This window comes from Phascolarctos cinereus, unplaced genomic scaffold (assembly GCF_003287225.1).
Source record: "Phascolarctos cinereus isolate Bilbo 61053 unplaced genomic scaffold, phaCin_HiC Scaffold_1;HRSCAF=81, whole genome shotgun sequence".
NCBI lineage: Eukaryota > Metazoa > Chordata > Mammalia > Diprotodontia > Phascolarctidae > Phascolarctos > Phascolarctos cinereus.
The window spans coordinates 178,086,946-178,110,449 of record NW_027555514.1 but is presented as its reverse complement, the minus strand read 5'-3'; the positions used below and the strand labels follow the sequence as shown (position 1 = coordinate 178,110,449).

Here is a 23,504-nt window from a genome sequence, read left to right as displayed (position 1 = left end):
GCCGTGGGGTTAGGAGGACCTGAGTTCAAATATGGCCTTAGACACTTGAAACTTACTAGCTGTGTGACCCTGGGCAAGTCACTTAACCCCAATTGCCAAGCCAAAAAAAAAAAAAGATGGGAGCCTTCAAAGGAAGTGAGTACTCCATCTTAAGAATTGTCATAGAAGAATAGTAAATAAGTAATTAAATAAGGCTTACACCCTTGTTTTAGGAAGAGCATGCTTCCAAAACTTAGGAATGAATAGGTACATCTCCATAAACTAAATTTCAGGGGAAGTTGACCTTGGAGGAAGGGGAAGTTCTCAAAGAAAAAAATTCTGAAAATATACATTGAAATGTTTCTAAAGATTAGTATGAATGCACAGGGTATATTCAGTGATCCAGCAATTCCTGTGAAGTAAAGAGTAAAGACAGCAATAGGGGCAGCTAGGTGGCGCAGTGGATAGAGCACCAGCACTGGATTCGGGAGGACCTGAGTTCAAATCTAGCCTCAGACACATAACACTTAACTAGCTATGTGACCCTGGGCAAGTCACTTAACCCCATTGTCTATCCAAAAAAAAAAGACAGCAATGACATTTCAATTTAAAAAATAAACAACAAAAAAAATGTCCAGAAAAGGGCAGATAACAAAACCCATGATGTGGCACGATCTTCTATGAATAGTTGTCTGGCATGCTGAACCTCATAAAGAGCTGAGGCTGAAGCTAAGGACAAGGAAAAAGGGTTTTGTTTTCTTTTGAGATTTTTTTTTTTGAGGGAAAAGGAAGGCCAAAGAAGGGATCGAACACTTTCTCAGAAGGATAACTGACAGAAAACAAGACAATCTGCTCAGTTCTAACTTTCTTATTGCTTTTCTGTGTGAAGAATGAAGTCTGGACTGGAACCAGCACAGAACAGAAATGGCCAACCGGGAGTAGATATTCAAGATAAGTAGAGATACTAAGAGAAGTATGTAGCTGCCCTTGATGAGTTCCAAACATTTGTCCAACAAGAGCATGCCCATAGGCACTTAAAGAACTGGCTGATGACTTTGCTGAGTCATTCTGATCTTTGAGAAATGATAAAGAACAGGATAGGGACCACCACACTGGAAAAAGAGACAACTTCCCAGTTTTCAAAGGGGAAGCAAATCAAGAGCTTAGGCTGTAAGCCAGTTAGCTTGACCTGGGTATTTAGAAAATATCTAGAATGGTGATAGTGAATATCTAGAAAACAGAGTAATGGCAAATAGATGCAAGAACAGGTCTTGCAGAACCAGCTTTATAATTGTTCTTTAAAGTCACTTATTGATTTTATTTTTATTTTTAAATTTTATTTAATTTATTCTTTAAAATTATTTTTATTTGGCATTTTGTTTTTGTACACATCATTTCCCAGTATAACTCTTCCCATCCTCACTTGCGTTGAATCTTCCCTAGAGGCATAAATAAATAAATAAACCAAACTGACCAAAAAGATTATCTCATATGGCACTGTGTGCAACATTCTCCTCCTGTAATATCATACCCTTCTTCCCAGAGGAGGAAAATGTTATACTGTTCTCCAGGACTGTGCTGTTTTCATTTATATTATTACTCTATATATATTGTTTCCAGGTTGATTACTTCACTCCGCATCATGTCTTAAAAGTCATTGTCTTATCTGACTTCCTTGTGTAATTTTTTCTGGCTCAGTAATTTCTTTCTTACAGTGCATTACATCCTGTGCTAGAGTTTCTTTCAGCTATTCTCTAATCAATCCATGCCCGTTTTGTTTCCCGTGTGTGTGTGTGTGTGTGTGTTGTGTTGTTTTGTTTGCTTTTGACTACATCAAAAAGTACCACTTTTACCTCTTTGGGGCTTATTCTTAGGAATCTTTAAACAAGCAAAGCACTTGCCAAATATTCTCGTGCTAATCTTGTGGAAAAGATACAGAGCAGTAGGCTAGTTTCAGTTAGATTAATTCAAGACTAGTTAAATTTCAAGTAATTAATGGTTTGGTGTCAGCTTAGAACTTCTCCAAGGGGGTGTCCCAACGAGTTGTTAGCCCTTTGCATTTAAGAATCTTTTTATTAATGATTTACATATAGCATGCTTCTCAAATGTGCAAACTCTTTTGTTTGATGGAGTCAGGGTCTGGAAAGATCTTGACAGGCCAGAGAATTAGAGCAAATCTAATGAGATAAAATTTAATAGGTATAAATGTCTTACATTGAGTTTAGAAAATTAATTTCACTAATTAAAGCTGAGGGAAGTAAGTGATCTCAAGCTGAATTAAGTGAAGTGGAATGTCCAGTTCTGGGTGGTGTCCTGCTGTTGCCCTCCGCTGTTCAGTTTCAGGTGCTGCATTTCAGGAAAAAACATTGATAAGATGGAGAGTCACCAGAGGAGGGCACCCAGAATAGAAAAATGCTTTGTAGTGATCCTCTGTGAAGATTAGTTGAAGAAGCTCTTACCATTCAGCCTGAGGAATAGAAGACTTAGTAATGGAGATGAGCAGTGTGTCTTGTTAAGCGTACTAAGGCTTATCCCCTACAAGAGGGATTAGGATTCTGTTCTGTTTGGGCACAGAGGAAAAATTGGAAATGATATGTAGAAGTTAAATTACACAGAAACATAGTTAGGCCTGAGAAGTTAAAATGGTTGCCTTAAAAGCTCCAAGCAAATGCTGAATACTTTTTTGGATATGTTGTAGAGCAGATTCTTCTTCAGGGTTGGACCAGGTGGCCACTGATATCACTTTTTAGTACTTTGATTCTATTTTAAACATTCATTTTCTAACCTTGCATCTTTTGCTCTAATTCTCTGATTCTTCTTTATCTCTATCTCTTTTCATTCCCTACCCCCAGTTCCTCTTCCTTTCACTGTTCAGCAGAGCAATTGCCTTATTAATTATAGCACTCTTGCCCATCACACACTTTTAAACTTTACTAAAAAGAAGTTATTGTCTGTGAAGGAGTTTAGTACTATTGCATATTTCAGCTACTGCCTCTCAACATCATATCTTAAGTAAAACAATAATAGTATGGAATAGGTGCTTAATTTAATATTTGTTGGTTATTTTAAGATCAACATTCTGGCCAATATAAAATTTTGTTTAAATTACATCTATTTTTTTCAAAGCCATACAATTATTACTAATTTTAGGATAAAGATTGACCTAAGTATGAATTTGTGCCAGTTACATGTCCCAGGAAATATGTATAATGCTTCATTTGTTTAGGTTTTTTTAAAGAATGCACTAGTCTAAAAAAAAAAGAAGAATGCAGTAGTCTGTGTAAATGAATTTTCTGTGCACCTAAAGCTTACTCTTCAGCTTGATGTAATGGAAAGAACATTAAGTTAGGGTTAATGGACTAGTTCTGTTCACTTCCTAGCTCTCTCAGTTACTACCTGTGTAATCTTGGGCAAGTTCCTTAACTTCCCTGGACTTCATTTCCTAGATATATAAAATGAAGATGTTGGACTACATGATGGTTCAAGTCCCTCCAAGTTCTAAATCCATGGTCTCATAAGTGCCTCCAAATTTTTTTTTAACCATTTTAATGAAACTTGTTTTCCTAAGATGGATAACTCCTTATTATCTTACAGAATGCATTTAAAATAATTTATATTTTTGTTTATGTTTTATTGGTCAGCATTTTAAACATCTGTGATCAGTACTTGATGTAATATGATACCTTCATGGGCTGTGTGGTGTACACAGTCCCATGATGTCCATTTTTTGCAAATTCTTTTATTTTATAGAGTTTTGCTTATTTTATTATGTCAGAATTTTAGAATTTCTGAGTTGAAAGGGACAGAAGGGCACATCTAGATTGAGTCTAATAACATAGAACAAGAATCCTCCCTACAACATAAGAAGTGGTCATCAACCTTTCATTAAGGGCTTTCAGAGACGGGGCCTGGCTAGTCTATCCATTTCACTTTTGGATATCTCTAATTGTTAAGAAGTTTTTCCTTACATCAAGCCTAAATTTGCATCTCCTCAGGTTTTACCTATTGCTTCTATTTGTGCCCCCTGCGGGCAAAACACAGCAAGTCTGCCCCCTCTTTTGGGGGACAGCCCCTCAAATACTTGGAGGCAGCTATCATGTCTTCTTTCCCCAAGTTTTTTTCTTCTCAGATAAATCTTCTCTGTTCCTTTTTCATGTAACATGAAGTTGAAATTACTCAATATTCTTACTGTCCTCCTGATGTTCTTTATTTCTTTAGTCCTTCCTAAAATGTGGCTCTCAGATCTCAGTACAGCGTATTGGTTCTCTCATCTCCCTAATCCCTAACAATTTGCCCTTTTTAATGCAGCATAAGATTGCATTGGCTTTCTTGGGTGCCATCTCACTCCCTTTGACTCATTGAGCATACAGTCTGCCTAAAGTTATTGTTTAGCCACATCCTCCCTATCTTGTATTTGGAAATTTGCTTTTCTGATCCTAAGTATAAGACCTTACATTTATCTCAAATTATACTGTATTAGGTTTGGTCCAAAACATTTAGCTTACATAGATAGTTTTGAAGCCTGACCATCTTCCAGTTTGTTAGCTATCCCTCCCCCTTTGTGTCATCTCAAAATTTGGTAGATATATGACCTGAGGATTTATTTAAATCATAGATGAAAATGTTGAACAGCATAAGGTCAAATGCAAGTATCTGGAGCATCTTTTCAAATTGTCATCAAACCATTAATGACCATTCTTTGATCCTGTGAGTCAACTTATTCAGAATCCTCTGATTGTGCTCTTGGTTAGCCCATCTTTTCCACAAGCATGCTGTGAAAGACTTTACCAAATACGTGGCTGAAATTTAGGTAATAGTCACTTACATATTGACTGTATTCCCTTGTTCTATCAGTTTAGTGACCATCACGACAAAGAAAAGAAAATAGTCTGGCATGACCTATTTTTGCTGAAAGTATGCTGACTCTTAATGATCTTTTTTCTAGATATTACATATTCAGGAACTTTAAAAAAAAATATAGTGTATCATTTTGCCAGCAGTCAAAATCAAGGTCATAGGCCTCTAATTTGCAGGCTCTTCTCTTTCCCTTTTTAAAAAAAAACCAAACCCCATAGCCTTGTTTCCTTCTCTAATCCTGTGACAGCTTCCTCATTATCTGTAATATTTCAGAAATCACTGACAGTGGTTCATCAGTCTCATCTTCAGATTCTTTTAATATCCAGGGATGTAGCTCATTTGGTCTCTGCTGTCACTGTTCCTGCTACCAACAGTAACTTTTGTCTGCTTCTAATTTGCTACTCCTAATCTGCTGTGGGCTGGCAAACCAAATAGCAAAGCTAAGCTTGTCACAACTGTATCTGTAATCAGAGTAAATGTTTTCTGAATGACTTTATGAGGGAATTTCCTTTGAGTAAAGTGAACAAACTTTAGTACATAGAACCCAAGACCACTATTTTGGCAGTCAAGGGGGCTTTCCCCCTGGTTTCCTGCTTCTCAACTTTTCCAGATAAGTGAATGTCATGGTAAAATTAAGACTATCATATTTAAATGTATAAAATAATTTCCAAAGTCATGCATGTTTTTTAATATACTGTATATCTATTTTGTTTGTTGTCTTTCAGGCTGATTTAAACTTAAAATGAGTATTATTGTTCATAAGGTTTTTACTTCCTAATATATGTCCTCTGTATTCCTTATGATCTGTTCACTATAATTAACCCAGATCCTCTGCTCTAGAAGCATTCAATTGAGAATGAAGAATGCCTCTGCATTAAGGGGAGAGTATAGGGATGGTGGTCATGCAGTTTAGAGCCACCAGACAAAGCATGCCTTGGATCAATGATCTTTTGTTACAGCATCTAAAATGAAAAATGTTATGTAGAAGGCTGTTTCTGTTTAACAGCATAGGAAAATTGTGGGCCCAAGAAATCAGAAGCAAATTAAAGAAAAGGAGAACTAGAAAGAAGAAAAAAGAGAACAGAGAGAAGGGAAAGGAGACTGTGGTTGCTTAGTAAGAGACCTCAGAGGAGAAGGCCATCTTCTTGTGAACTGATGTAATGATATTTTTCAGACAAGTTATATTTAACTTTCATTAGTTTAAATTGTATATAATAATTGTTTTTGAGTCTCACATTGCCTGTTTACTGAGAAGAGTGGTACTGCCAAGCCTCAATATACAAATGATCTTGGGAGTGGAGGGTACACAGTATTCAAATCAAGTCTTGATAGAATGTGACTCGAATATGGTCATTAAGTAAATAAAAAGTTCATTAAACTAGGTGGGAATGATTAAATCATATGAGCACAATAGCCAAGCACCTCAAAAGTTTGAAAAAGCAGGCCAAATTGCCACAACTAGGAAACTTTCATTAACAAGTTATCTCCAAACCCAGCAAGTTCTAGTACTTTGGCATATTGTATTTTCAGGACCACTACAGCTATGACCTCGGAAGAAAAGAAGGAACGACCCATAAGCATGATAAATGAAGCTGCTAACTATAATTTGACTTCAGATTATGCAGTGCATCCAGTGAGCCCTGTGGGCAGAGTAAGTTATACTTTCTGTTAATTATTGGTTAGCAGAGCTCATTATTGGTTCATAATATGCTTTTCTAATAACTAGAAATACTGTATTAAGAATAATTAGAATTCAAAACTAAATTGTGCCTATGAACCCTTGAAGACAAGAAACTGAAATATAATGTAGGATTATAATTTGATACCATGATTTAAGTTTATTTTTATAATGTCCTGATAGTGTCAATTTTTATGTGAATTTGTATATAAATGAGTCTGTTTAAAGTCTTTCTGTTACAGTTTCTGTTGGAAGATAGAAATTAATTTGTGTTTACTGTAAAGAAATTAGATTAGTTCCAGATTTTTAAAAGATAGAGACTAACCATATTTCCATGGCTTTTTCTTTGACAAACCCATACTCTGTATCACAGAATTCTTATTGATGAATGAGAGATGAGTGCTATTATACTTGTTTAAAAGTAGTCTAATTTATTCTGACATCATTATAGTTCAGTTAAACAAATATAAAACTGCTATCTTTTGTCATTGTTTCAAAAACGATGATCAGTATCAGAAATTTATTTAATTCATCATTTTCAGCATGGTCTAATGAAAAGAGTACTGAAGTAAAAGTCAGGAGATGTGGTCTTTAATCCCATTTCTACCACTGTGTGATATTGTGTGGATATACTACCCATCAAAAGATAGGAATTGTTTCATGTTTTTAATAGGTGTAAAAAAAATGTTTTAATGGTGCTTTGGTGCATCTTTAATCCCACTTATGTGGGCACTCCCTCCTCTGCATCTTAATGACAACTGTCTTACCTTTTTTGTGTGGCTGGTCCACATCTTTCCATAATTTCTTTATGAGGGGTCCACCCAGCGTGCTAAAAGTTGTGTTGTGATTTTCTTGACATTGTTTGGCCTATTGCACAGGAGCTGTTGATTTAACTTATGCCTCAGTCTCTCTAAATGACCTGCACACTTCCTTTTCTGATCTTGAATCTCTCAAATGACTTTCTTTATTTGGCCTCTCCTAACCAGTTCTCTGTTGGTAATAAGTTGCTAATGACCCACACCCACGCTGTGCCTTTGTTGCCCTTTGAATGACTTTCAATCGTAATTCTTCAGAGACTCTGGAATTCAAAGAACAGAATCCATGCAACTGCATGAGAAGAGCATTGATTTTAAAAAACATGAGCCTCTTGTTTCAGGAAGATCTTTGAGTCACTAAAAGAACTATGCATTTCCCCAAGTGCAGTCCAACTCGTTTTCTTCTTCCAGTTCAGTTCTGGGGCAAGTTCATTGTGTCTCCAAAATGCCTGTCCAAGATACATGTACTAACAGACCAACTCAATAAATTATCCATCCGACTGCATATCATAATCTGGACAAGAGACATTTTTCATCTGCTGTTGTTGAGGTTGAATTCTGTTGAGTGGTTATGGAGCTCAGGAGACTAGAGAGTTGGAAACCTTCATACAATCAACACAGTCTTCTAGAGCAGTGATGTCAAACTCAAGTAGAAAGGGATCTCTGTGGGCTGCATGTTGGCTTAGAAAACCACAACTTTATGTTATCTATTTTGCATTGTATTTTTATTTATTTTGTCAAATATTTCCCAGTTACATATTAATCTGGTTAGGGTCTCCCTGAGAAGTTTTGGTGCCTCGAGTTTGACATCTGTTCTAGAAAAGGCTTTAATAGAAGAAACAAATACCTTTGGTGAACATACATCTCCCTGTTTTATGACTTTAATGATTTCAATAATCAGAGGATCACGAAATGGTTATCTCTGTTATTACATCATTCAGGGAGAGTAGTTTGATATTGACATAACACATGGGAGGAGAACTTGGAAAGAACATTTTGCTCTACTGAATCAAATGTTCTTTCTTTGATATATGCCAAACATGCACTAGCAGCTGGTATTCTCAGATACTTCTCAGTCAGTTGTGTTCTGGAGAATAAGTGAATGTACAAAAGATCTATCATATCATCATAGAGAACTCCTTTCGCCAAAATAGATGAAGTAACTTATTAATTGATATATCAGAAGATAATTGCCCAGTTACATAGCTTATAGGTGGCAAAAGGTAGGATTCAAATCCATCTTTCTGATTGCAAGCTCAGTTTTCTGTGTACAATGTCATACTATATTTTTCTGTAGAATATTGTTTGCAAAAGCCTCTCTGTAGCCTTCTCATATCTTTTTCATTGATGTCTCTAATACATTTATAGGTTATTGTCATAAAATTGTTTACAAAGATGGAAAAGTAGGCATGGGTTTATAGTCAATATTTTCTCAATTGCCTTTTAAAAATATGTGCTTTTCACACACACATCTCCCTCCCAGTATAGACTTTTTCTGTATATACTTGATCTGCTCCAGCTATTCTTCCCATTTTGGTGGGAACTTATTGTCATTTCTGCTCTCTCTTGCAGAACGTGGGGCCTTGTGATGTTCATCTTTGTCATTGGTGGGGAATATTATAGAAATCTTGACACATCTTTTCTGGTTTTTGTCTGTTTAGGGGAGGGGGCCAACAGAGCAAATAATCTCCTCAGTCCTTCATAGACAAATAGTATGTAGAAAACTTGACAAAGCTATAGCTCCAGGACCAATATATTTTCACAGGAAGGTCACATAGCACATTAATTATATAATCAATGTTAGCCATTGGTCATAGTTGAGAATTTTAGTAAATGACTGAGTTTTGTAGTTGGATGGTGCCCACAACATCTTCAAGCATCTTGATAACTTTTTTTTATTGAAAAGATAAACAAGCATCAGTAATAACATGGCTTGCAGTGTGTCAGACACAGTTTCTAATGCTCTTTAGATAACCAACTGAAACTCACTGATCAAAGTATCTATTATTGTATCTATAAATTATTTCTTATAGGCAGTTGGTTATAGCACTGTGATTTCAAATAAACTTATCTTCAGTTAGAAGGGAAACATTCCTTTGATGTTGATTGTACATTGACAGGGATGAGGAATGTTATTTGCAGCTATATTTGAGTGACTGTAGTCATGATAACAGAGGACAAAAAGCCATGTGCATCAAGAATAATAATGCTGCAGCTGGGCTGAAGTTCAAGCAAAGCTGTAAGGGAAGGGTAATGGTTTAGCTAAAGCAAGTGCTGACTTCAATTAAAGTGATGAATAAAATCATGGATGTTAAACTTGATGCTAAAAAGTTGATACTGAAACATTATCAAGAGAAAAAGGAAAGATAGCAGTAATAGTTTTCAAATGGAACAGGTGGTCAAGAAACTAAAGCAGAACTTGAAGAAGGAAAAGGAAGAGAAAGAAAACGAACTTGAAATGGGAAGTTTTTAGTATATAAATTTATATCCCCATTTCAGTTAAAAATACTTATGTGTTTAGTGAGGAGATAAAATATTACTTAGTGAATTGAGTCCTTGTCATATCTCTGCCCTTCTTTACTATACTGATGATTATTCTTCCCGGATATTTTGTGTGTGTGTGTGTGTGTGTGTGTGTGTGTTGGGATGTTAGGGGGCAGGAGAAGGAAGAATTCACGAAAAAAAGTATAGTGGGTTTAAAAAACATGAGCATTTTGTAAACTCGGAGGTTAATACATCATCATTAAAGGGAGCTATTAATAGTTGGGATTTGGAACTTATTAATCATTCTTATTAATGAAGTTTATAGTTTAAGAAAATGCTAGTGAAGCATAGTAGATTCTAAGATTATTGTAATGAATAAATAGCTTTGCTAACATGTTAAAGTTTATTGGGAGTTGTCAGCATAAATCTAGAAATAAACTAGTGTTACAGTTTAATATTAAGTGGGATTGTGTAATATTCTTAACTAGATTTTTAAGCAGTAAAAAATGCCATATATCTGGGATGGTTAAAGTTCACTTTTCTCCAAAGTTGAGAAAGGCTAGATGACTTTAAAGATCTCTTCAGCTGTGTTTTGTGTTACAGAGTCTTCAAAATTTCTAATTGTAACACTAATTATGCTGATTCTGAATTTTTATGGCATTTTTGTATGAAAGGTATTTTCATTGATACAGAGCCAAGGGCATGCATGTTCATCCATTTTTCTTTGCAACTTTGTTTAATACTATATATTTCTTCTTTAAATCCTCATTTGTTTTTAACAGCAGGTAGAAAAATATCTCGTAGCTGAAGTATAACCTAATTCTGCCATTACTTCAGTACTTAAATGGATCTATGACTTGTGATATAGGTGCTCCCTCCAGTGGTTTAGCTGAGTTCCACAAGATAAGAAGGTATAATTGAGTTTGTTGCCTTCTTATCTTGCCATAAATCCTTCACAGGGGCTCCCCCCCCCCCAACTTAGTTGGGACATTTCGGTTGATCTCTTAAAATTCCATTTTATCAGTAGCATATAGCCTATCCATCAGTGATCATTTGCTCTTGCTCCATGACCAACTCATCTCCTTTTTCAGGGTCCATTTCTCAGATAACATCCTTTGTACTGCTTCTCATATCCAATGTTTGTTAGAAATATGCTCCAATCTATTTCAAGTACAACATGCATTTTTCCATTACACTTTGGTTGACCTGAAACTTTAATTCTTTGGAGCCTGTAGTCTTCTATCCTAGATAGCCATAGAGAACCAATGGAAGAATGTTGGTGTTTTTAAAAAACGTAGCCTTTCACTCTTCCTCTACCCCCGTTTCTTTACAAAGATGGATGACTATCAATGTAGAACACTGCATATAATATTTGAATGTTTTGTCGAGCTTGTTTTTGTTGCTTAACTGGGTTTTCTTCCTTTCTTCTTTATCATAGGGGATGGGTCTTTGGGTGTTGGAGGAGGATTGGAAAAAGCAGAAAATGTAAAAAACGAAATATATCAATAGAAACAAATTAAATATTTTTCCATGGGGATGTGAAGCTTGGAAGTTATTAAATCTCTTTTCAGTTTCCCAAATACAATCCAAATACAAAACTTTCTTTTTACTGTTAAAACCTGTCATCTACAGTAGGAGTAGGTGTACTCCTTGTTTCTTATTGTCATTTCCATATTCTCTTCCGCTTCTACCACTCAGTAAACTCTCCTCCTTTAAAATTCACTCTCTCTATCACTGGTCCTAAAACTTTGTTGCAATTAATTCCTATCTCAGATTAGTCTTCCTAATTTTTCATTCATATTCCTTTCACTTGGAAATTCAATTATATACATTTCTGTCCCCTCAAACACTCTGGTCTCCTATTTGATTAGCAATCCTGTGCCTTCCTATCTGTGGGCACCTTCTACCTGTTCTTTACGTATCTTGTTTGTATACATGTATGTAAGCTATAGAGAAGAAATGGCATAGTGAATAGAGCCAGGAAGATCTGGGTTCAAATCTCCCTTTGACGCATGCTGGCATTGTGTATGACCTTGGGAATTTTTCTGTGTCTTCAGGCCCTCTAAGATAATAATTTGGAGAGAAAACACTCATCTTCATTAACTCAGTTTCCTTTGCCAGATCACCATCCACTATTGGTGGATGGTGTACCCCAAGGGTCAGTCCTGAGCTCTTTTCCATCTCTATGTGCTCAATGATGTTATCGGCTCTCAGATTCAGTTATCATTTCTGTGCAGATGATTCCTAGATCTGTAGCTGTCATCTCTTTCCTGAGAAGTAAAATGCCAGTCCTGCTTTTGCCAATTAGAAACTGAACAAGATCACTAAGTGGGGCAAGGTAGCTGGATGGCACAGTGGATAGAATGCTGGACCTGGAGTCAGGAAGTTGAAGTCCAGCCTCAGTCATTTGCTAGCTATGTAGACCCTGGGCAAGTTAGTTAATCTGTCTGCCTCAGTTTTACTTCTCTGTAAATTTTACACAAATAGTAATTCAATTCACTAAATACTTATTAAGCACATACTTTTTTTGCCAGGCATTCTGCTAAGAACTGAGGGTAAAAAGGGAGGTACAAAACTGAGGGAAAAAGAAAGATAGTTCCTGCCCTCCATTGCAGTCCAGTAGAATAAGACAACTGAAGAGTGGATTTGGGGGAGGAGGGGTGTTAACTTTGTGCAGGGGGACATGGCGAAGAAGTCAAAGAAATCCAAAATGAGTCTAACTAATGAGGAAATGTTTCCCCTAATACAACATACCACCAACTTCCTGGGGTTGTTGGGAGGACAAGATGAGATATTTGTAAACCTTAAAGCACTATACATGTACATATCAAATTCAGTATATTCCTACACTTTATGCAGACTTTTCAGGTATCCAGGTTTACCACTTGCCCTCTTCCATATGCAGTTATGTTCAACATCTTGTAGTTCTACCCCCACAACCTCACATACGTGTCTCCTTCTTAACTTTTTGCAAGACACCACTGACTTAACCTAGGCCATCATCTCATCTCACTTAGGCAATTACAAAAACCTCCTAATTGGTCTTTTTAATATTAGTCTCTCATTGTCTCAAATCCATCTTCCACACAGCTGTCAAAATCACTTTCCTAAAAGCAGGAGTCTGACCATGACATTCCCCTCACTCTGTAGTATGTTAATTGGCTGCCTATTCTTCAGCTTGGCATTTGAAACCCTTCATGACCTGTCTTCAGCCTACCCTTCCAGACTCACTTCACATACTTACTTTTGTACACTCTGTTCTGTTTCCCTTCTGAGCTTTTACCCAGGTGTTCCTTCAAGCCCAAAGTTGAGGTTCAGCTGTCAGCCCCTCAATTATTAGTGTTCTCACCTTCCTCAAATTGTCTTCTGTTACTTACTTGGGTACATATTCTACCCTTCAACGAGTTGTTAATTGCTTTAAGGGCAGGCACCTATTTTTGCTTTTGTCTTTGTATCTTCATTATCTTCATGTGTGGTAGGTGCTCAGTAAATGTTTGTAGAATTTATAGAAAAGGCCTTTGAAGGGGCAGCTAGGTGGCACAGTGGATAAGAGCACGGGGCTAGAGTCAAGAGGACCTGAGTTCAAATCCAGTCTCAGACCAGACACTTGACACTTAACTGGCTGTGTGACCCTGGGCAAGTCACTTAACCTCAGTTGCCTGGCCAAGAAAAAAAAAGGCCTTTGAGATAGGTACTATTATTATTTCTATTTTTAGAGGTGAAGATAAGGTTGAGAGAAATTAAATTACTTGTCTAAGGGGACTCACACAACACAGAAGTCCAGCATTCAGAATTCAAACCCAAGATATTTTAACTCCAGATCCATATACCTCCGAGCCTTCCTGCCCATTTTACAACATGCTGCTTCTGTAGAACAGTTAGGTGGCACAGTGAATAGAGTGCTGGGCCTGGAATCAGGAAGACTTATCTTCCTGAGTTCAAATCTGACTTCAGACATCTACTGGCTGTGTGACCCTGAGCAAGTCACTTTACCCTGTTTGCCTCAGTTTCCTCATCTGTAAAATGAGCTGGAGAAGGAAATGGCAAGCCACTTTGCCAAGAAAAACCCAAATGGGATCATGAAGAGTCAGACATGATTGCAAAAAGGACTAAACAACAGGCTCCTGATGGGCCTGTTGTTTTATATCATTTATATCATAAATCTCAACAAAATCCATTCTTTATGTGCTTTTTTTTCTATGTGGAAAGTTAGGATGAATTCTTTGGAATATTTATAGTTCTCATTTAGGTAGCCCTGCAATGTTTGTGCTATCCACAAGTAGAAATATCTCAAGGATCTCACCATCCATTAAGAATTCTTTTCCCATTGTGATTCTTACCTGAAGTTCTGTGACAGTGGCAAATTGCTTTGAGGAGCAAATCACTCCCTTGATATTTTTGAAAAAGAAGTAGCCATGTTTTCTCTATTAGGTCTTTCAAAGATCTTGTAAATTCTTAATATATTCATTGATGTCACCTAGGAGAAGGAAACCTCCTAAGACATTTTTTTCAACCCCAGGAATGGGAAACCTGCTCTACCCAGTCAGATATGGTGGTGGTGGTTGTTTTTCATAGTCAACAAACAGTAATCACAATGTGATCTCTTACTCTTTCTGTCTTTCCGTTAAGTGTTAATTTAGTGCTATAACTGGTATAGAAAAGCCATTTGAAAAAGCCTACCCTTTCCTTTTTCTTACCTTCATTAAAAATGGCTTATAAGCATGAACAAATTTTTCTAATTAAGATTTATAGCCATAAGAAAGTACAAACATAGGCTGGCAGTTATTCATATTTTCTCAGTAAGCTTTCTTTGATAGTACTAGTGAGATTTTTTTTTTAATTTTTCATTATGTTTATCATTCCCAGATTTCCTGAGAATTCTTCAACAATCTCAAAAGACTGTCACATCTAACATAAACCTGCTTGGTGTATACTCGTCTAATCAAGCTGGAAAAGTTAATTTTAGAGTCAGTATATCTCATTTAAGATCTTGTTTCTGTCATTTGCATGTGTGACCGACATGTGCATTAGTGTTTTGGGATATCACTTTCCTCACCTGTAAATGAGGGTTGGACTACATGACATCTAAGATCCTTTCCCACTAAAATATCTATAATCCTGTGGTGCTTAACAAGTACTATAATGTTAAGGGCCAAATGTGGTGATTGCTGTGTCTTTGGTAAGATTAGAGTCAGAAGTTTAGGGTTAAGGTTAGGGCAGGTTGTTTCCTTTCTTCATCTGTTGTCTTCCAATTTCTTAAATGCATTTGGAATGATTTAGCTTAATTAAGTGTCTCACCAAGCTTTTTCTGTATACTTCATTTTTTCTCCATCATTTTTTACTGCTTTATGAGATGATGCTGTTGATAACCTCCTAACATCTACCTCCAAAAGATCTGACACAAGTTCTATTCTTCACTAGTATGACCTTTGGCAATCTTATCTCCCCACTTAGCAAATAGAGCAAATATTTGCTGAGTATAGTGGTTTGTAGCCTCTTTCAGTCTTTTCTTTAAGGTAGCTGAACCACCTTAGGAAATGGTCACGTCTTTTATCAATATTCCTTTTTTACCTATCTCAATAGCTTGTTTAAGTAGATCTTGTTAAAGTTCTTTTATTTGCATGCCCCTTCTTGTTTTTATTCTTAATTCTAATTTGTTAGCATTGATTTTGATCTTTGTTCTGGCAAGTCAATGGTATGACTATACACAGACAACTAATTCAAAAATGACTCCTACATTAGTAACTAGTCATCTCTTGCTTTTCAAAACTTGCTCAATTTTATTTTTTGTGATATTTGGTGAATTTTTCGAAAAAATGCTTTTGATATTTGGTGCTCACCATATCTAAGACCTTTGAAGTTTCTTCTTAAAGTATTCATCACATATATATGGCACATATTTTTAGTATTCAGATCTTGAGTTTATTTTGTTTCTAAACTAAATTTTCAATTTTTTTTTTGCTTTTTTCATGAGGCAGTTGGGGTTAAGTGACTTGCCGAGGGTCACGCAGCCAGTGTGTCAAATGTCTGAGGTCACGTTTGAACTCCAATGGAGTTGTATCCACTAAGCCACCTAGCTGCCCCTTTCAATATTTTTTTTACCATCCCCTTTATCCTCCACTTTTGAAGTTCCTTATAACTAAAGCATATGTTGATTTGACTAGAGGAACTTATCTCTGAATTGTCAAAAATTTTAATGACTTGTTAAAAAACATGGTCTTTTTATTCCTTGGGGAAAGTCTTTTCATTGTAGACAACAAAATCTTCATTGTAATCCTTTAAAATAAATAAGAGATTAAAATTTTCCCATACAATATTCATGAAAATCCATTGCCATAAGATCATAGATTTAGAGCTGAGGAGACCTTAGATATAATTTTACATTTTACGGATGAAGAATTTGAGGCCCAAAAAAGGTTAACTGGCTTGCCGAGATCACATCAGTGGAAGGTAGCAGAGCTAGGATTCTAGTCAAAGTACATATCCCATGTTCTTTCTATTTTACTACTCTGCCTTTCCAATCAGAGAGAACTTTTATTTTCATAAATGTCATTTTTCCAAGGTTTTAAAAATATTTTGTAAATATTTTGTAAAAAAATCTTTTCTAGTACTTTAATATATCTATTTAAATTCACTGAACATTTATAGTGTCTATGATATGCAAAGCACTGTGCTAGGCACTAAGAAAGCTACAAAATAAAAAATGAAAATTTCTCATAATCGTAGAATAATGTTTTGATCACATCTGTAGCCATTTCATGTTCTAACTTTTCATTCCATTTAGTCTTCACGGTCTTCAAAAAAAGTTCATAATTTTGGAAAGAGATCAAACTCAATTAAAAGGAATCCCAATGCACCTGTTGTCAGACGAGGTTGGCTTTACAAACAGGTACCTTTTAATTTTTTTATACAGTATTAGATGGAGCATTGAATCTCATGGGTATAAAATTAAATTTGAAGTTTGCAGAGGTGGTCTTTCCATGATTTCTGATTGTCAGGTCTGTCGGGGAAACATGATATGATAATAGAATGTGGGGAAATATGGGCAAACAGGAAGTGATAGTAAGAATTTTCGTGATTTAAAAGAAATTCTACTTTGTGGGGGTTTTTATGGAAGAGAATGAAAGATGAAAAGTAATCTGTTTTGAAAAGTATAAGGATAAATGTGTCAGAATTATCTGGAGTGGAAATTTCATTCAGAAATTTTGGTTTATGCCACAAGAAAAATGTGTTCAAGATTTCATTCTCTCCTGCTAATACCTGAGCATAAATGTGTCCTTGTGCATATATATACAGTGTCATTCAGCTTTGACAAACCTAGTTGTTGAAATACTTCAGATTCGTCATCTTATTTGAGTAAGTACTCCTTCTGCTTATTTATGCCCAACTCCTTACATTTAGTGATGTCATTTTGATCCTCTTCGAGAGCGAAGAACAACCAGTCTACTCCCTCTACAAGTGGAGAGTGCACAAAAATTAGTTTTAGGTACTCAAAGTATTTTTAAATTTTCCTTAAAAATTATTCCAAAATGGATTGTTTTCTTTTATTTTGGTTTTTGCTTTACTGCCCACTTAAATGGAGCAAACTATGGTATGAATCTTGTAGTTAGGAAATGATGGTACAGTGATGATCTCATGGTATGTTGAAGTATATTGAAAATATTCCTATTTTCTTCAAGTTCCTCAAATTTTTTAAAATTCTTTGTCTACATTTTAATGTTTTTAGTCACCTGCCAACCATTTTTTCCTGCTACCAGTACACCTGGAAAGATAGTGGCATGGAGGACTAACCTTGAAGTCAGAAAGTTGAAGTTCCATCTCTGATACATAGTGTGTAGTGTAACTGTTTGTTTTGACTTGGCTGTCAAGAAAACAAAGTTACAGAGAAGATGTCCACTTGCATTGGCAGTCCCCAGTGGGGACCGCCAATGAAATAACAGCCCCTAAAGACACACACGCATATAGACACTTTTATACCAACACACTAATAATTGTCATCTTTTTGTCATTTATTTCGGCCTAGAACACTAGATAATCAAGTTCATCATCTAAGTAAAAACACCTGAGTTTTCTGTAATTAAAGTACATGAACTTTAATGTGTAGAAGCAGTAATCTCTATTTTAACTGGTCAGACTTTTTAAGGTTCATTTGTTGGTTTTCAGCACTATGTAAGATAGCTAAGTTGGATGGATGAGTAAGATCTTATCTGCATATGTATACATTTTTCTACATATCTTTCAGACAGCACAGGTAATAAGAAATATGTCATGTATAAACTTTATTTGATAGTACAAGTAGTTTTCTAAACAAGTTAAGGTAAATATTATAACTATAGTGCTAAATGACTATTCAGAGCCTGTTTATTAAGTGACTTTGACAATCTTTTAATTTGCCCAAGATAGTTTATAACATCCTTTTTTTCTTTGAAGGATTCTTCTCCCTTTCACAAACACACCTCTCCCTGTCTCAAATACCCCTTTTGTCCCAAATATCCAATTGCTGTTTTAATTTCACAATTGTTTTGAAATGGTAGTAATAACGAGGAAATTATTTAATGGCTATGTATTTAAATGCATTTAAAATGTGTCATTTCTTTTTCAAAGATAAGTTCTCAAGGGTCAACGTATGTTTTTTTCTCTTTGATTTTACCATTTACAGTATATAGGCTTTGGTTATGGCTTTTTTAAAGGAAATGCATAATTTTGCATTAAGCTGATGCATTTTTATGAGCTAAATTATTCAGGGAAGAAATATGTTTACCAGATGGTAAACTCATTCTTCAAAGTAAGCAAAAATTGATCAGAAACTATATTTTAAAAAACAATGTTGATAAAATTTATGTGTAATCTGTCACTTCAGGATACTATTCACTATCATGTTAAATCTCATTATCTATAGGGATGATTTAAATACACATATCATTCCTGTCGCATATTAGCATATTTATTCTTTCTGGTTTGCCAGAAGGCACACACTGCTTATTTATTATCCTCTTGCCAGCCAGTAGTCATATATGCCCAATAGAATGTATTTAAAATTGCTTAAAAATATAAAACCACTCTCATATAGTTACTTCAGAGTTCCGTAGACTTGGGGAAAATTCCTGATAGTGGGGCTTTTTAATGGCAAAACCATATATTAAACTTCAGGTTAGCTTTTTTTACTTATGATCATATATATTCCATTATGGGATTTCCCTTGCTTTTGATCTTCAAGTTTATGGTTCTGAGCATTATTATCAATGTATCAGGATTCATCTTAAATTGTTGGAAGTGAAAATTATTCTGAAAACATGCTGATTTAATGCAGGATAGTACTGGTATGAAGCTGTGGAAGAAACGCTGGTTTGTGCTTTCTGACCTGTGCCTCTTCTATTATAGAGGTGAGTATGCAGAAGTCCAGAGTCTGTTGTTTCCTAGTTGCAACTATGTAATTGTTTAATAAATCTTACTTCATAAAAACAACTGGATTAGGAATCAGGAGACCTGCATTGTATATAGTCTCAGACACGTGACCTTGAACAATTCATTTCACCTTCACTGCCCTCTGGTGCTTGTTTTGTAAATTGATAGTATTGGAGCAGCATTGAAGTTCTCTTGCCTAACTCTAAAATTCTTTGACTCTAAAGAAATGTTATAAGATAAAGAAAAAATATTTTTATTAATAGAAACCTTTTGCTATTTTTCCTATTAATGTATGGTTCAGAGTCATAGAATCTTGGGCTTGGATGGAGCCACAGAGACTTCTCCCTGTTGAGCTTAAAAGAACAAGAATCCATTTTGCAGCATTCCATACAGTAGTAATCCCAGCACTTACACAGTATCTGTACACAGTTAACAATTTCTAAATATTTTCTGATGGATTGATTTGTGGATTCATTGACCAAGCTTTGGCTTGAAGACCTCAAGGGAGAGAAGGCCCATTATATGTAAAGCAAGGGGGTTGGATGATAGGAATTATGGTGCCAGGTAGCTCTAAATCTCTGAAACTCTGTGTGACACTGAGGCAACCCATTCTGCTTTCGGATAGCCCTAAATTTTAGGAAATTTTTCTTAAAGGCAAGTCACCTGAAAGTTGTTGAATAAGTCTAAATTGGTCTCTTTTCACCTTCTACCAGTGCTACTAGTTACACCTCCTGGGGACATGCACAGCAAGTCTAATCTCTTCCACTTGAAATACTTTGAAGGCTGCTATCATAGACCCCCTCATCTGCTGTTCTCCAGGCTAAAATCCCTAGTGTCTTCCACTGATCTCCCTATGGCAACATATTTAGGTCCTTCACTGTACTGTTTTGGGCTCCTAGGTATTCTGTACCGCTTATCAGTGTCCTTTGTAAAATGTGGCACTCCCAATTTGACCCAGTACTCAATAAATATTTATTAAGTGCATACTATGTACCAGGAACCATACTAGGAAAATAAACAATAAAATAGTCCTACCCTCAAGGATTTTACTTTCTATCAAGGGAGACAGCAGTAACAGCACACACCATCATTGCTAACATGTATATAGTGCTTGCTATGTGCATTTAAAAAATATTATTTGATTTGAACCTTACAACAACCCTACAAGGTAGGTGATTTTCTTATCCCTATTTTGCAGATGAGGAAACTGAGGTTCAGAACAGTTAAGTGACTTGCCCAGGGTCCACACAAGCTAGTAAATGTCTGAGGAAGGATTTGGATTCGGGAAGATCTTAACTCAGGTCTTCCTGAATCTTGGCCCAGCCCTTTATCCACTCTGCTGCCTAGCTGCCTCCTGTACATGTCTAAGCATATATGAAATAAACAAGTAGTAATTTGGGGGTACAAAGCACTACTAGCAGGGGATTAGGAAAGATTTCTTATACAAGAGAAATCTTGAAAGAAGAAAGGGATTCTAAAAGTTAGAGGTGAGTCGTAAATGTATTTGAGGTATGGAAGACAGCCAGTGAAGAAGCATAGAGGGAGATGGAAAATTATGTTGGTTTTGTTATCTGTCCTTCATTTTCTAAGAGGACTACTGACATGTGAAGTCTTGACTTGCATGTGAATTGGATTTAAGTGAGGCAGAGTTACACAAAGTCAGCAGCCTCACTCTCTCTTCCTGAGTCTTCAAAGTCCAGTGGCAGAAAAAAAGTCAAGATAACTGGCAGTGACCCAGGATGCAGTGGATAACCTTGGTGTCCTTGATGTCTGGCCAAGCTCTAAGCGCTCCACAGTGCCTGCTTCAGCCATCTTTATGGCCGTTGGAAAAAATTGTTCTCATCAGCCCATTCCACCAGGGGAAGTCTTTGCCTGCTTGGGGTAGATATCCCCCTAACTCATTGATTGGTTTGAAGCCTATCAGTTACCCTCAACCTGGTTTAACTGTCTGCCAAGACGGCTTATTGAAGTGTAGCCATTGTGCATGCTCCAGCTTCTTAGAGCCATGGAGCTCTAAATCAGGTAGACAACAAATGTTCATGAGCAGCCCTGAAAAGGGCTTGGCTGTCCCTCACACCTGAGGTGCTAGTCCTCTCTGAACACCCCGTATACCCCAAGTTATGTATAAGGAATAAGAAAACCAGTCTGGCTGGATTTTAGAATGTGTTAAGGGGAGAAACATACAATAAGACTAGAGAAGTACGTTATGAAGAACTTAAAATGCCAAAAGAGGAAGTTTTTATTTTATCCTAGAGACAATAGGGAACCGCTGGAGTATATTGAGCAAAGGAGTCATATGGTTAGATTGTGTTTAAGAAAAATAAATTTGGCACCTGTATATAGAATACATTGGAAAGGAAATGGAGAGAACGAGGGAGGAAGATCAATCAGACAATTCCAGGAATACAAGCAAGAGGTGATGAGAGCCTGAGCTAAGATTTTATCTATGACTAATGGTAAAGGGTTGAACACTAATGAGGCTATGGAGGTAAAAAAAAAAAAAAGACAAAGTTTGACACCTCACTAAATATGTGGAGTAAAGATGAATAAGGAGGCAAAGATAAATTCAGTTTTTGAATCTGGGAGTTTAGAAGGATGGAGATTGGAAAGTCGACAAAGGGAGGGATGGGAGTTCAGAAGAAAGGTAACAAAGAAAAGGTGGAAATTTTTGTTTTGATAGTGTTTGTGGTGTCATGAGACATCCAGTGTGAATATCTAATAGATAAGCTTATATCAGAGAATGAGCCTGGATGTATAGATCTGAGAATCATCTTCATAAAGATGCTAAACCCATGGAAGTTGATGAGGTCACCAAGTGAGAATATATAGAGAAAATGAAGCCCTGGACGGTGTCTTGAGGTATACTGCCTTTGGCACAGGATGTAATATATACGGATGATAAGCCAGGAAAAGAGACTGAGGAGTGGTGAGACAGCCAGGAAGGAGAACCAGGAAAATAGCATCATGAAAATACTGAGAAAAGATGATACAGATGGAGAAGGTGGTTAACAGTGTCTCATTCCAAAAAGAGGTCAAGAAAGATGAGAACTGAAAAGAGACCAGATACATGTTGACTGGCCAAGTGGTACTAAATCTCCTTAATCCTGGACAGTATGCCTAATGTAGCCTAAGATTGAATTTTTTGATACTGTTATTTAGGCTGTTGAGTCATATCGATTTTAGCAGTCCTGAAACCTCTAGGACTTTTTCTAACAAATTGCTATGTAGCTGTGCTTACCCCTGCTTGTGCTCATGAAATTGATCTTTTGAACCAAATATAAGATTTTACATTTTATCTTACTATTTTCAAGGCTATCATCCAGTTCATTAGCTTTTTCTTCTAGTTTATATCAGTAAAATTTATTGAATCAATAAAAGTTATTGTTTAATACCAGATCACAAACTAAATATAGACTATTTTAATTATCCAAAAAAGCAAAAATGTATTTGTTTCTAAATTTAATTTAATCTTATTTTACTAATCTGATTTCACTAATCCTAAATTTATAAAAAAGTATTAATGTAAATTTAGTACACAGGAATCCCATTTGGCACTGTTTTTGTGAAGTCAGTGTCACTTGATGGTTTCATATAAAAGGTACATAGTAAGCAGCCCTTTTGGTAATTCCTGCAATCCCTAGGGTGAGGTCCAAAACCACTATATGCAAAATTCTGCTCTCTAGTAAATACCTTATAGTGAGAATCCAATGTATTTTTTGTTTTGTTTTGTTTTGTTGTGTTTTGTTTTAATTTGAACCAAATATACTGGCAGATGTGGTAGGTTTTGCTTAACTATTTTTACTTTTATTAGAATAAAGATCTCAAAAAAAATTTAAAAAAAAAGAATAAAGATCTCATGATGAGGAGTAGGCAGGTGAATTGACAATCCAGAATTGACTGTAATATAAAAGAAACAAAAACTGTCTTCAACTTAATTTTTTTTAAAATTGAAAGCAAAGCTATTATATAAGGTACAAACTATTACATAAGGTTTATCATTCCTGTATATTGCTTTTGTGATAATGTTATATTCCTGACTCTTTTTTGTTCATGTTTGTTTTGTTTTTCAGTATAGTGAAATATTTAAAACCATGTTATGTTGGTCAAAAACTCTAGATCCTGTTGAACAATAGATAATTATAACCATGAAGACAAAATGTTAAATTATTGTATTCAAGTGACTTGCTTAGGATTATACCTTAGAAGTCAAACTATAAAACCAGTATTATGAAGTACATAAATATAAACCTCAAGGCCTGCAAGAGAGCCTAAGAACTGAACTATCA

At 35.8% G+C, this 23,504-nt stretch overlaps 1 protein-coding gene across 34 annotated transcripts in view; it reads left to right on the top strand.

The window, feature by feature from the left end:
- The window catches only part of PLEKHA5 (pleckstrin homology domain containing A5), a 191,290-nt gene that overhangs the window by 77,033 nt on the left and 90,753 nt on the right, over window positions 1–23,504 (top strand). For 32 of the 34 annotated variants that reach the window (XM_078155326.1, XM_078155328.1, XM_078155297.1 and 29 more), the window contains 3 exons: window positions 6,367–6,487; window positions 16,598–16,702; window positions 19,124–19,196. In XM_078155326.1, the coding sequence (XP_078011452.1) occupies window positions 6,367–6,487; window positions 16,598–16,702; window positions 19,124–19,196 (299 nt within the window). Of the gene's footprint in view, window positions 1–6,366; window positions 6,488–16,597; window positions 16,703–19,123; window positions 19,201–23,504 lie in introns of those variants that run through there. The other 2 variants (XR_002326103.2, XM_020994194.2) reach the window with 2 other exon arrangements.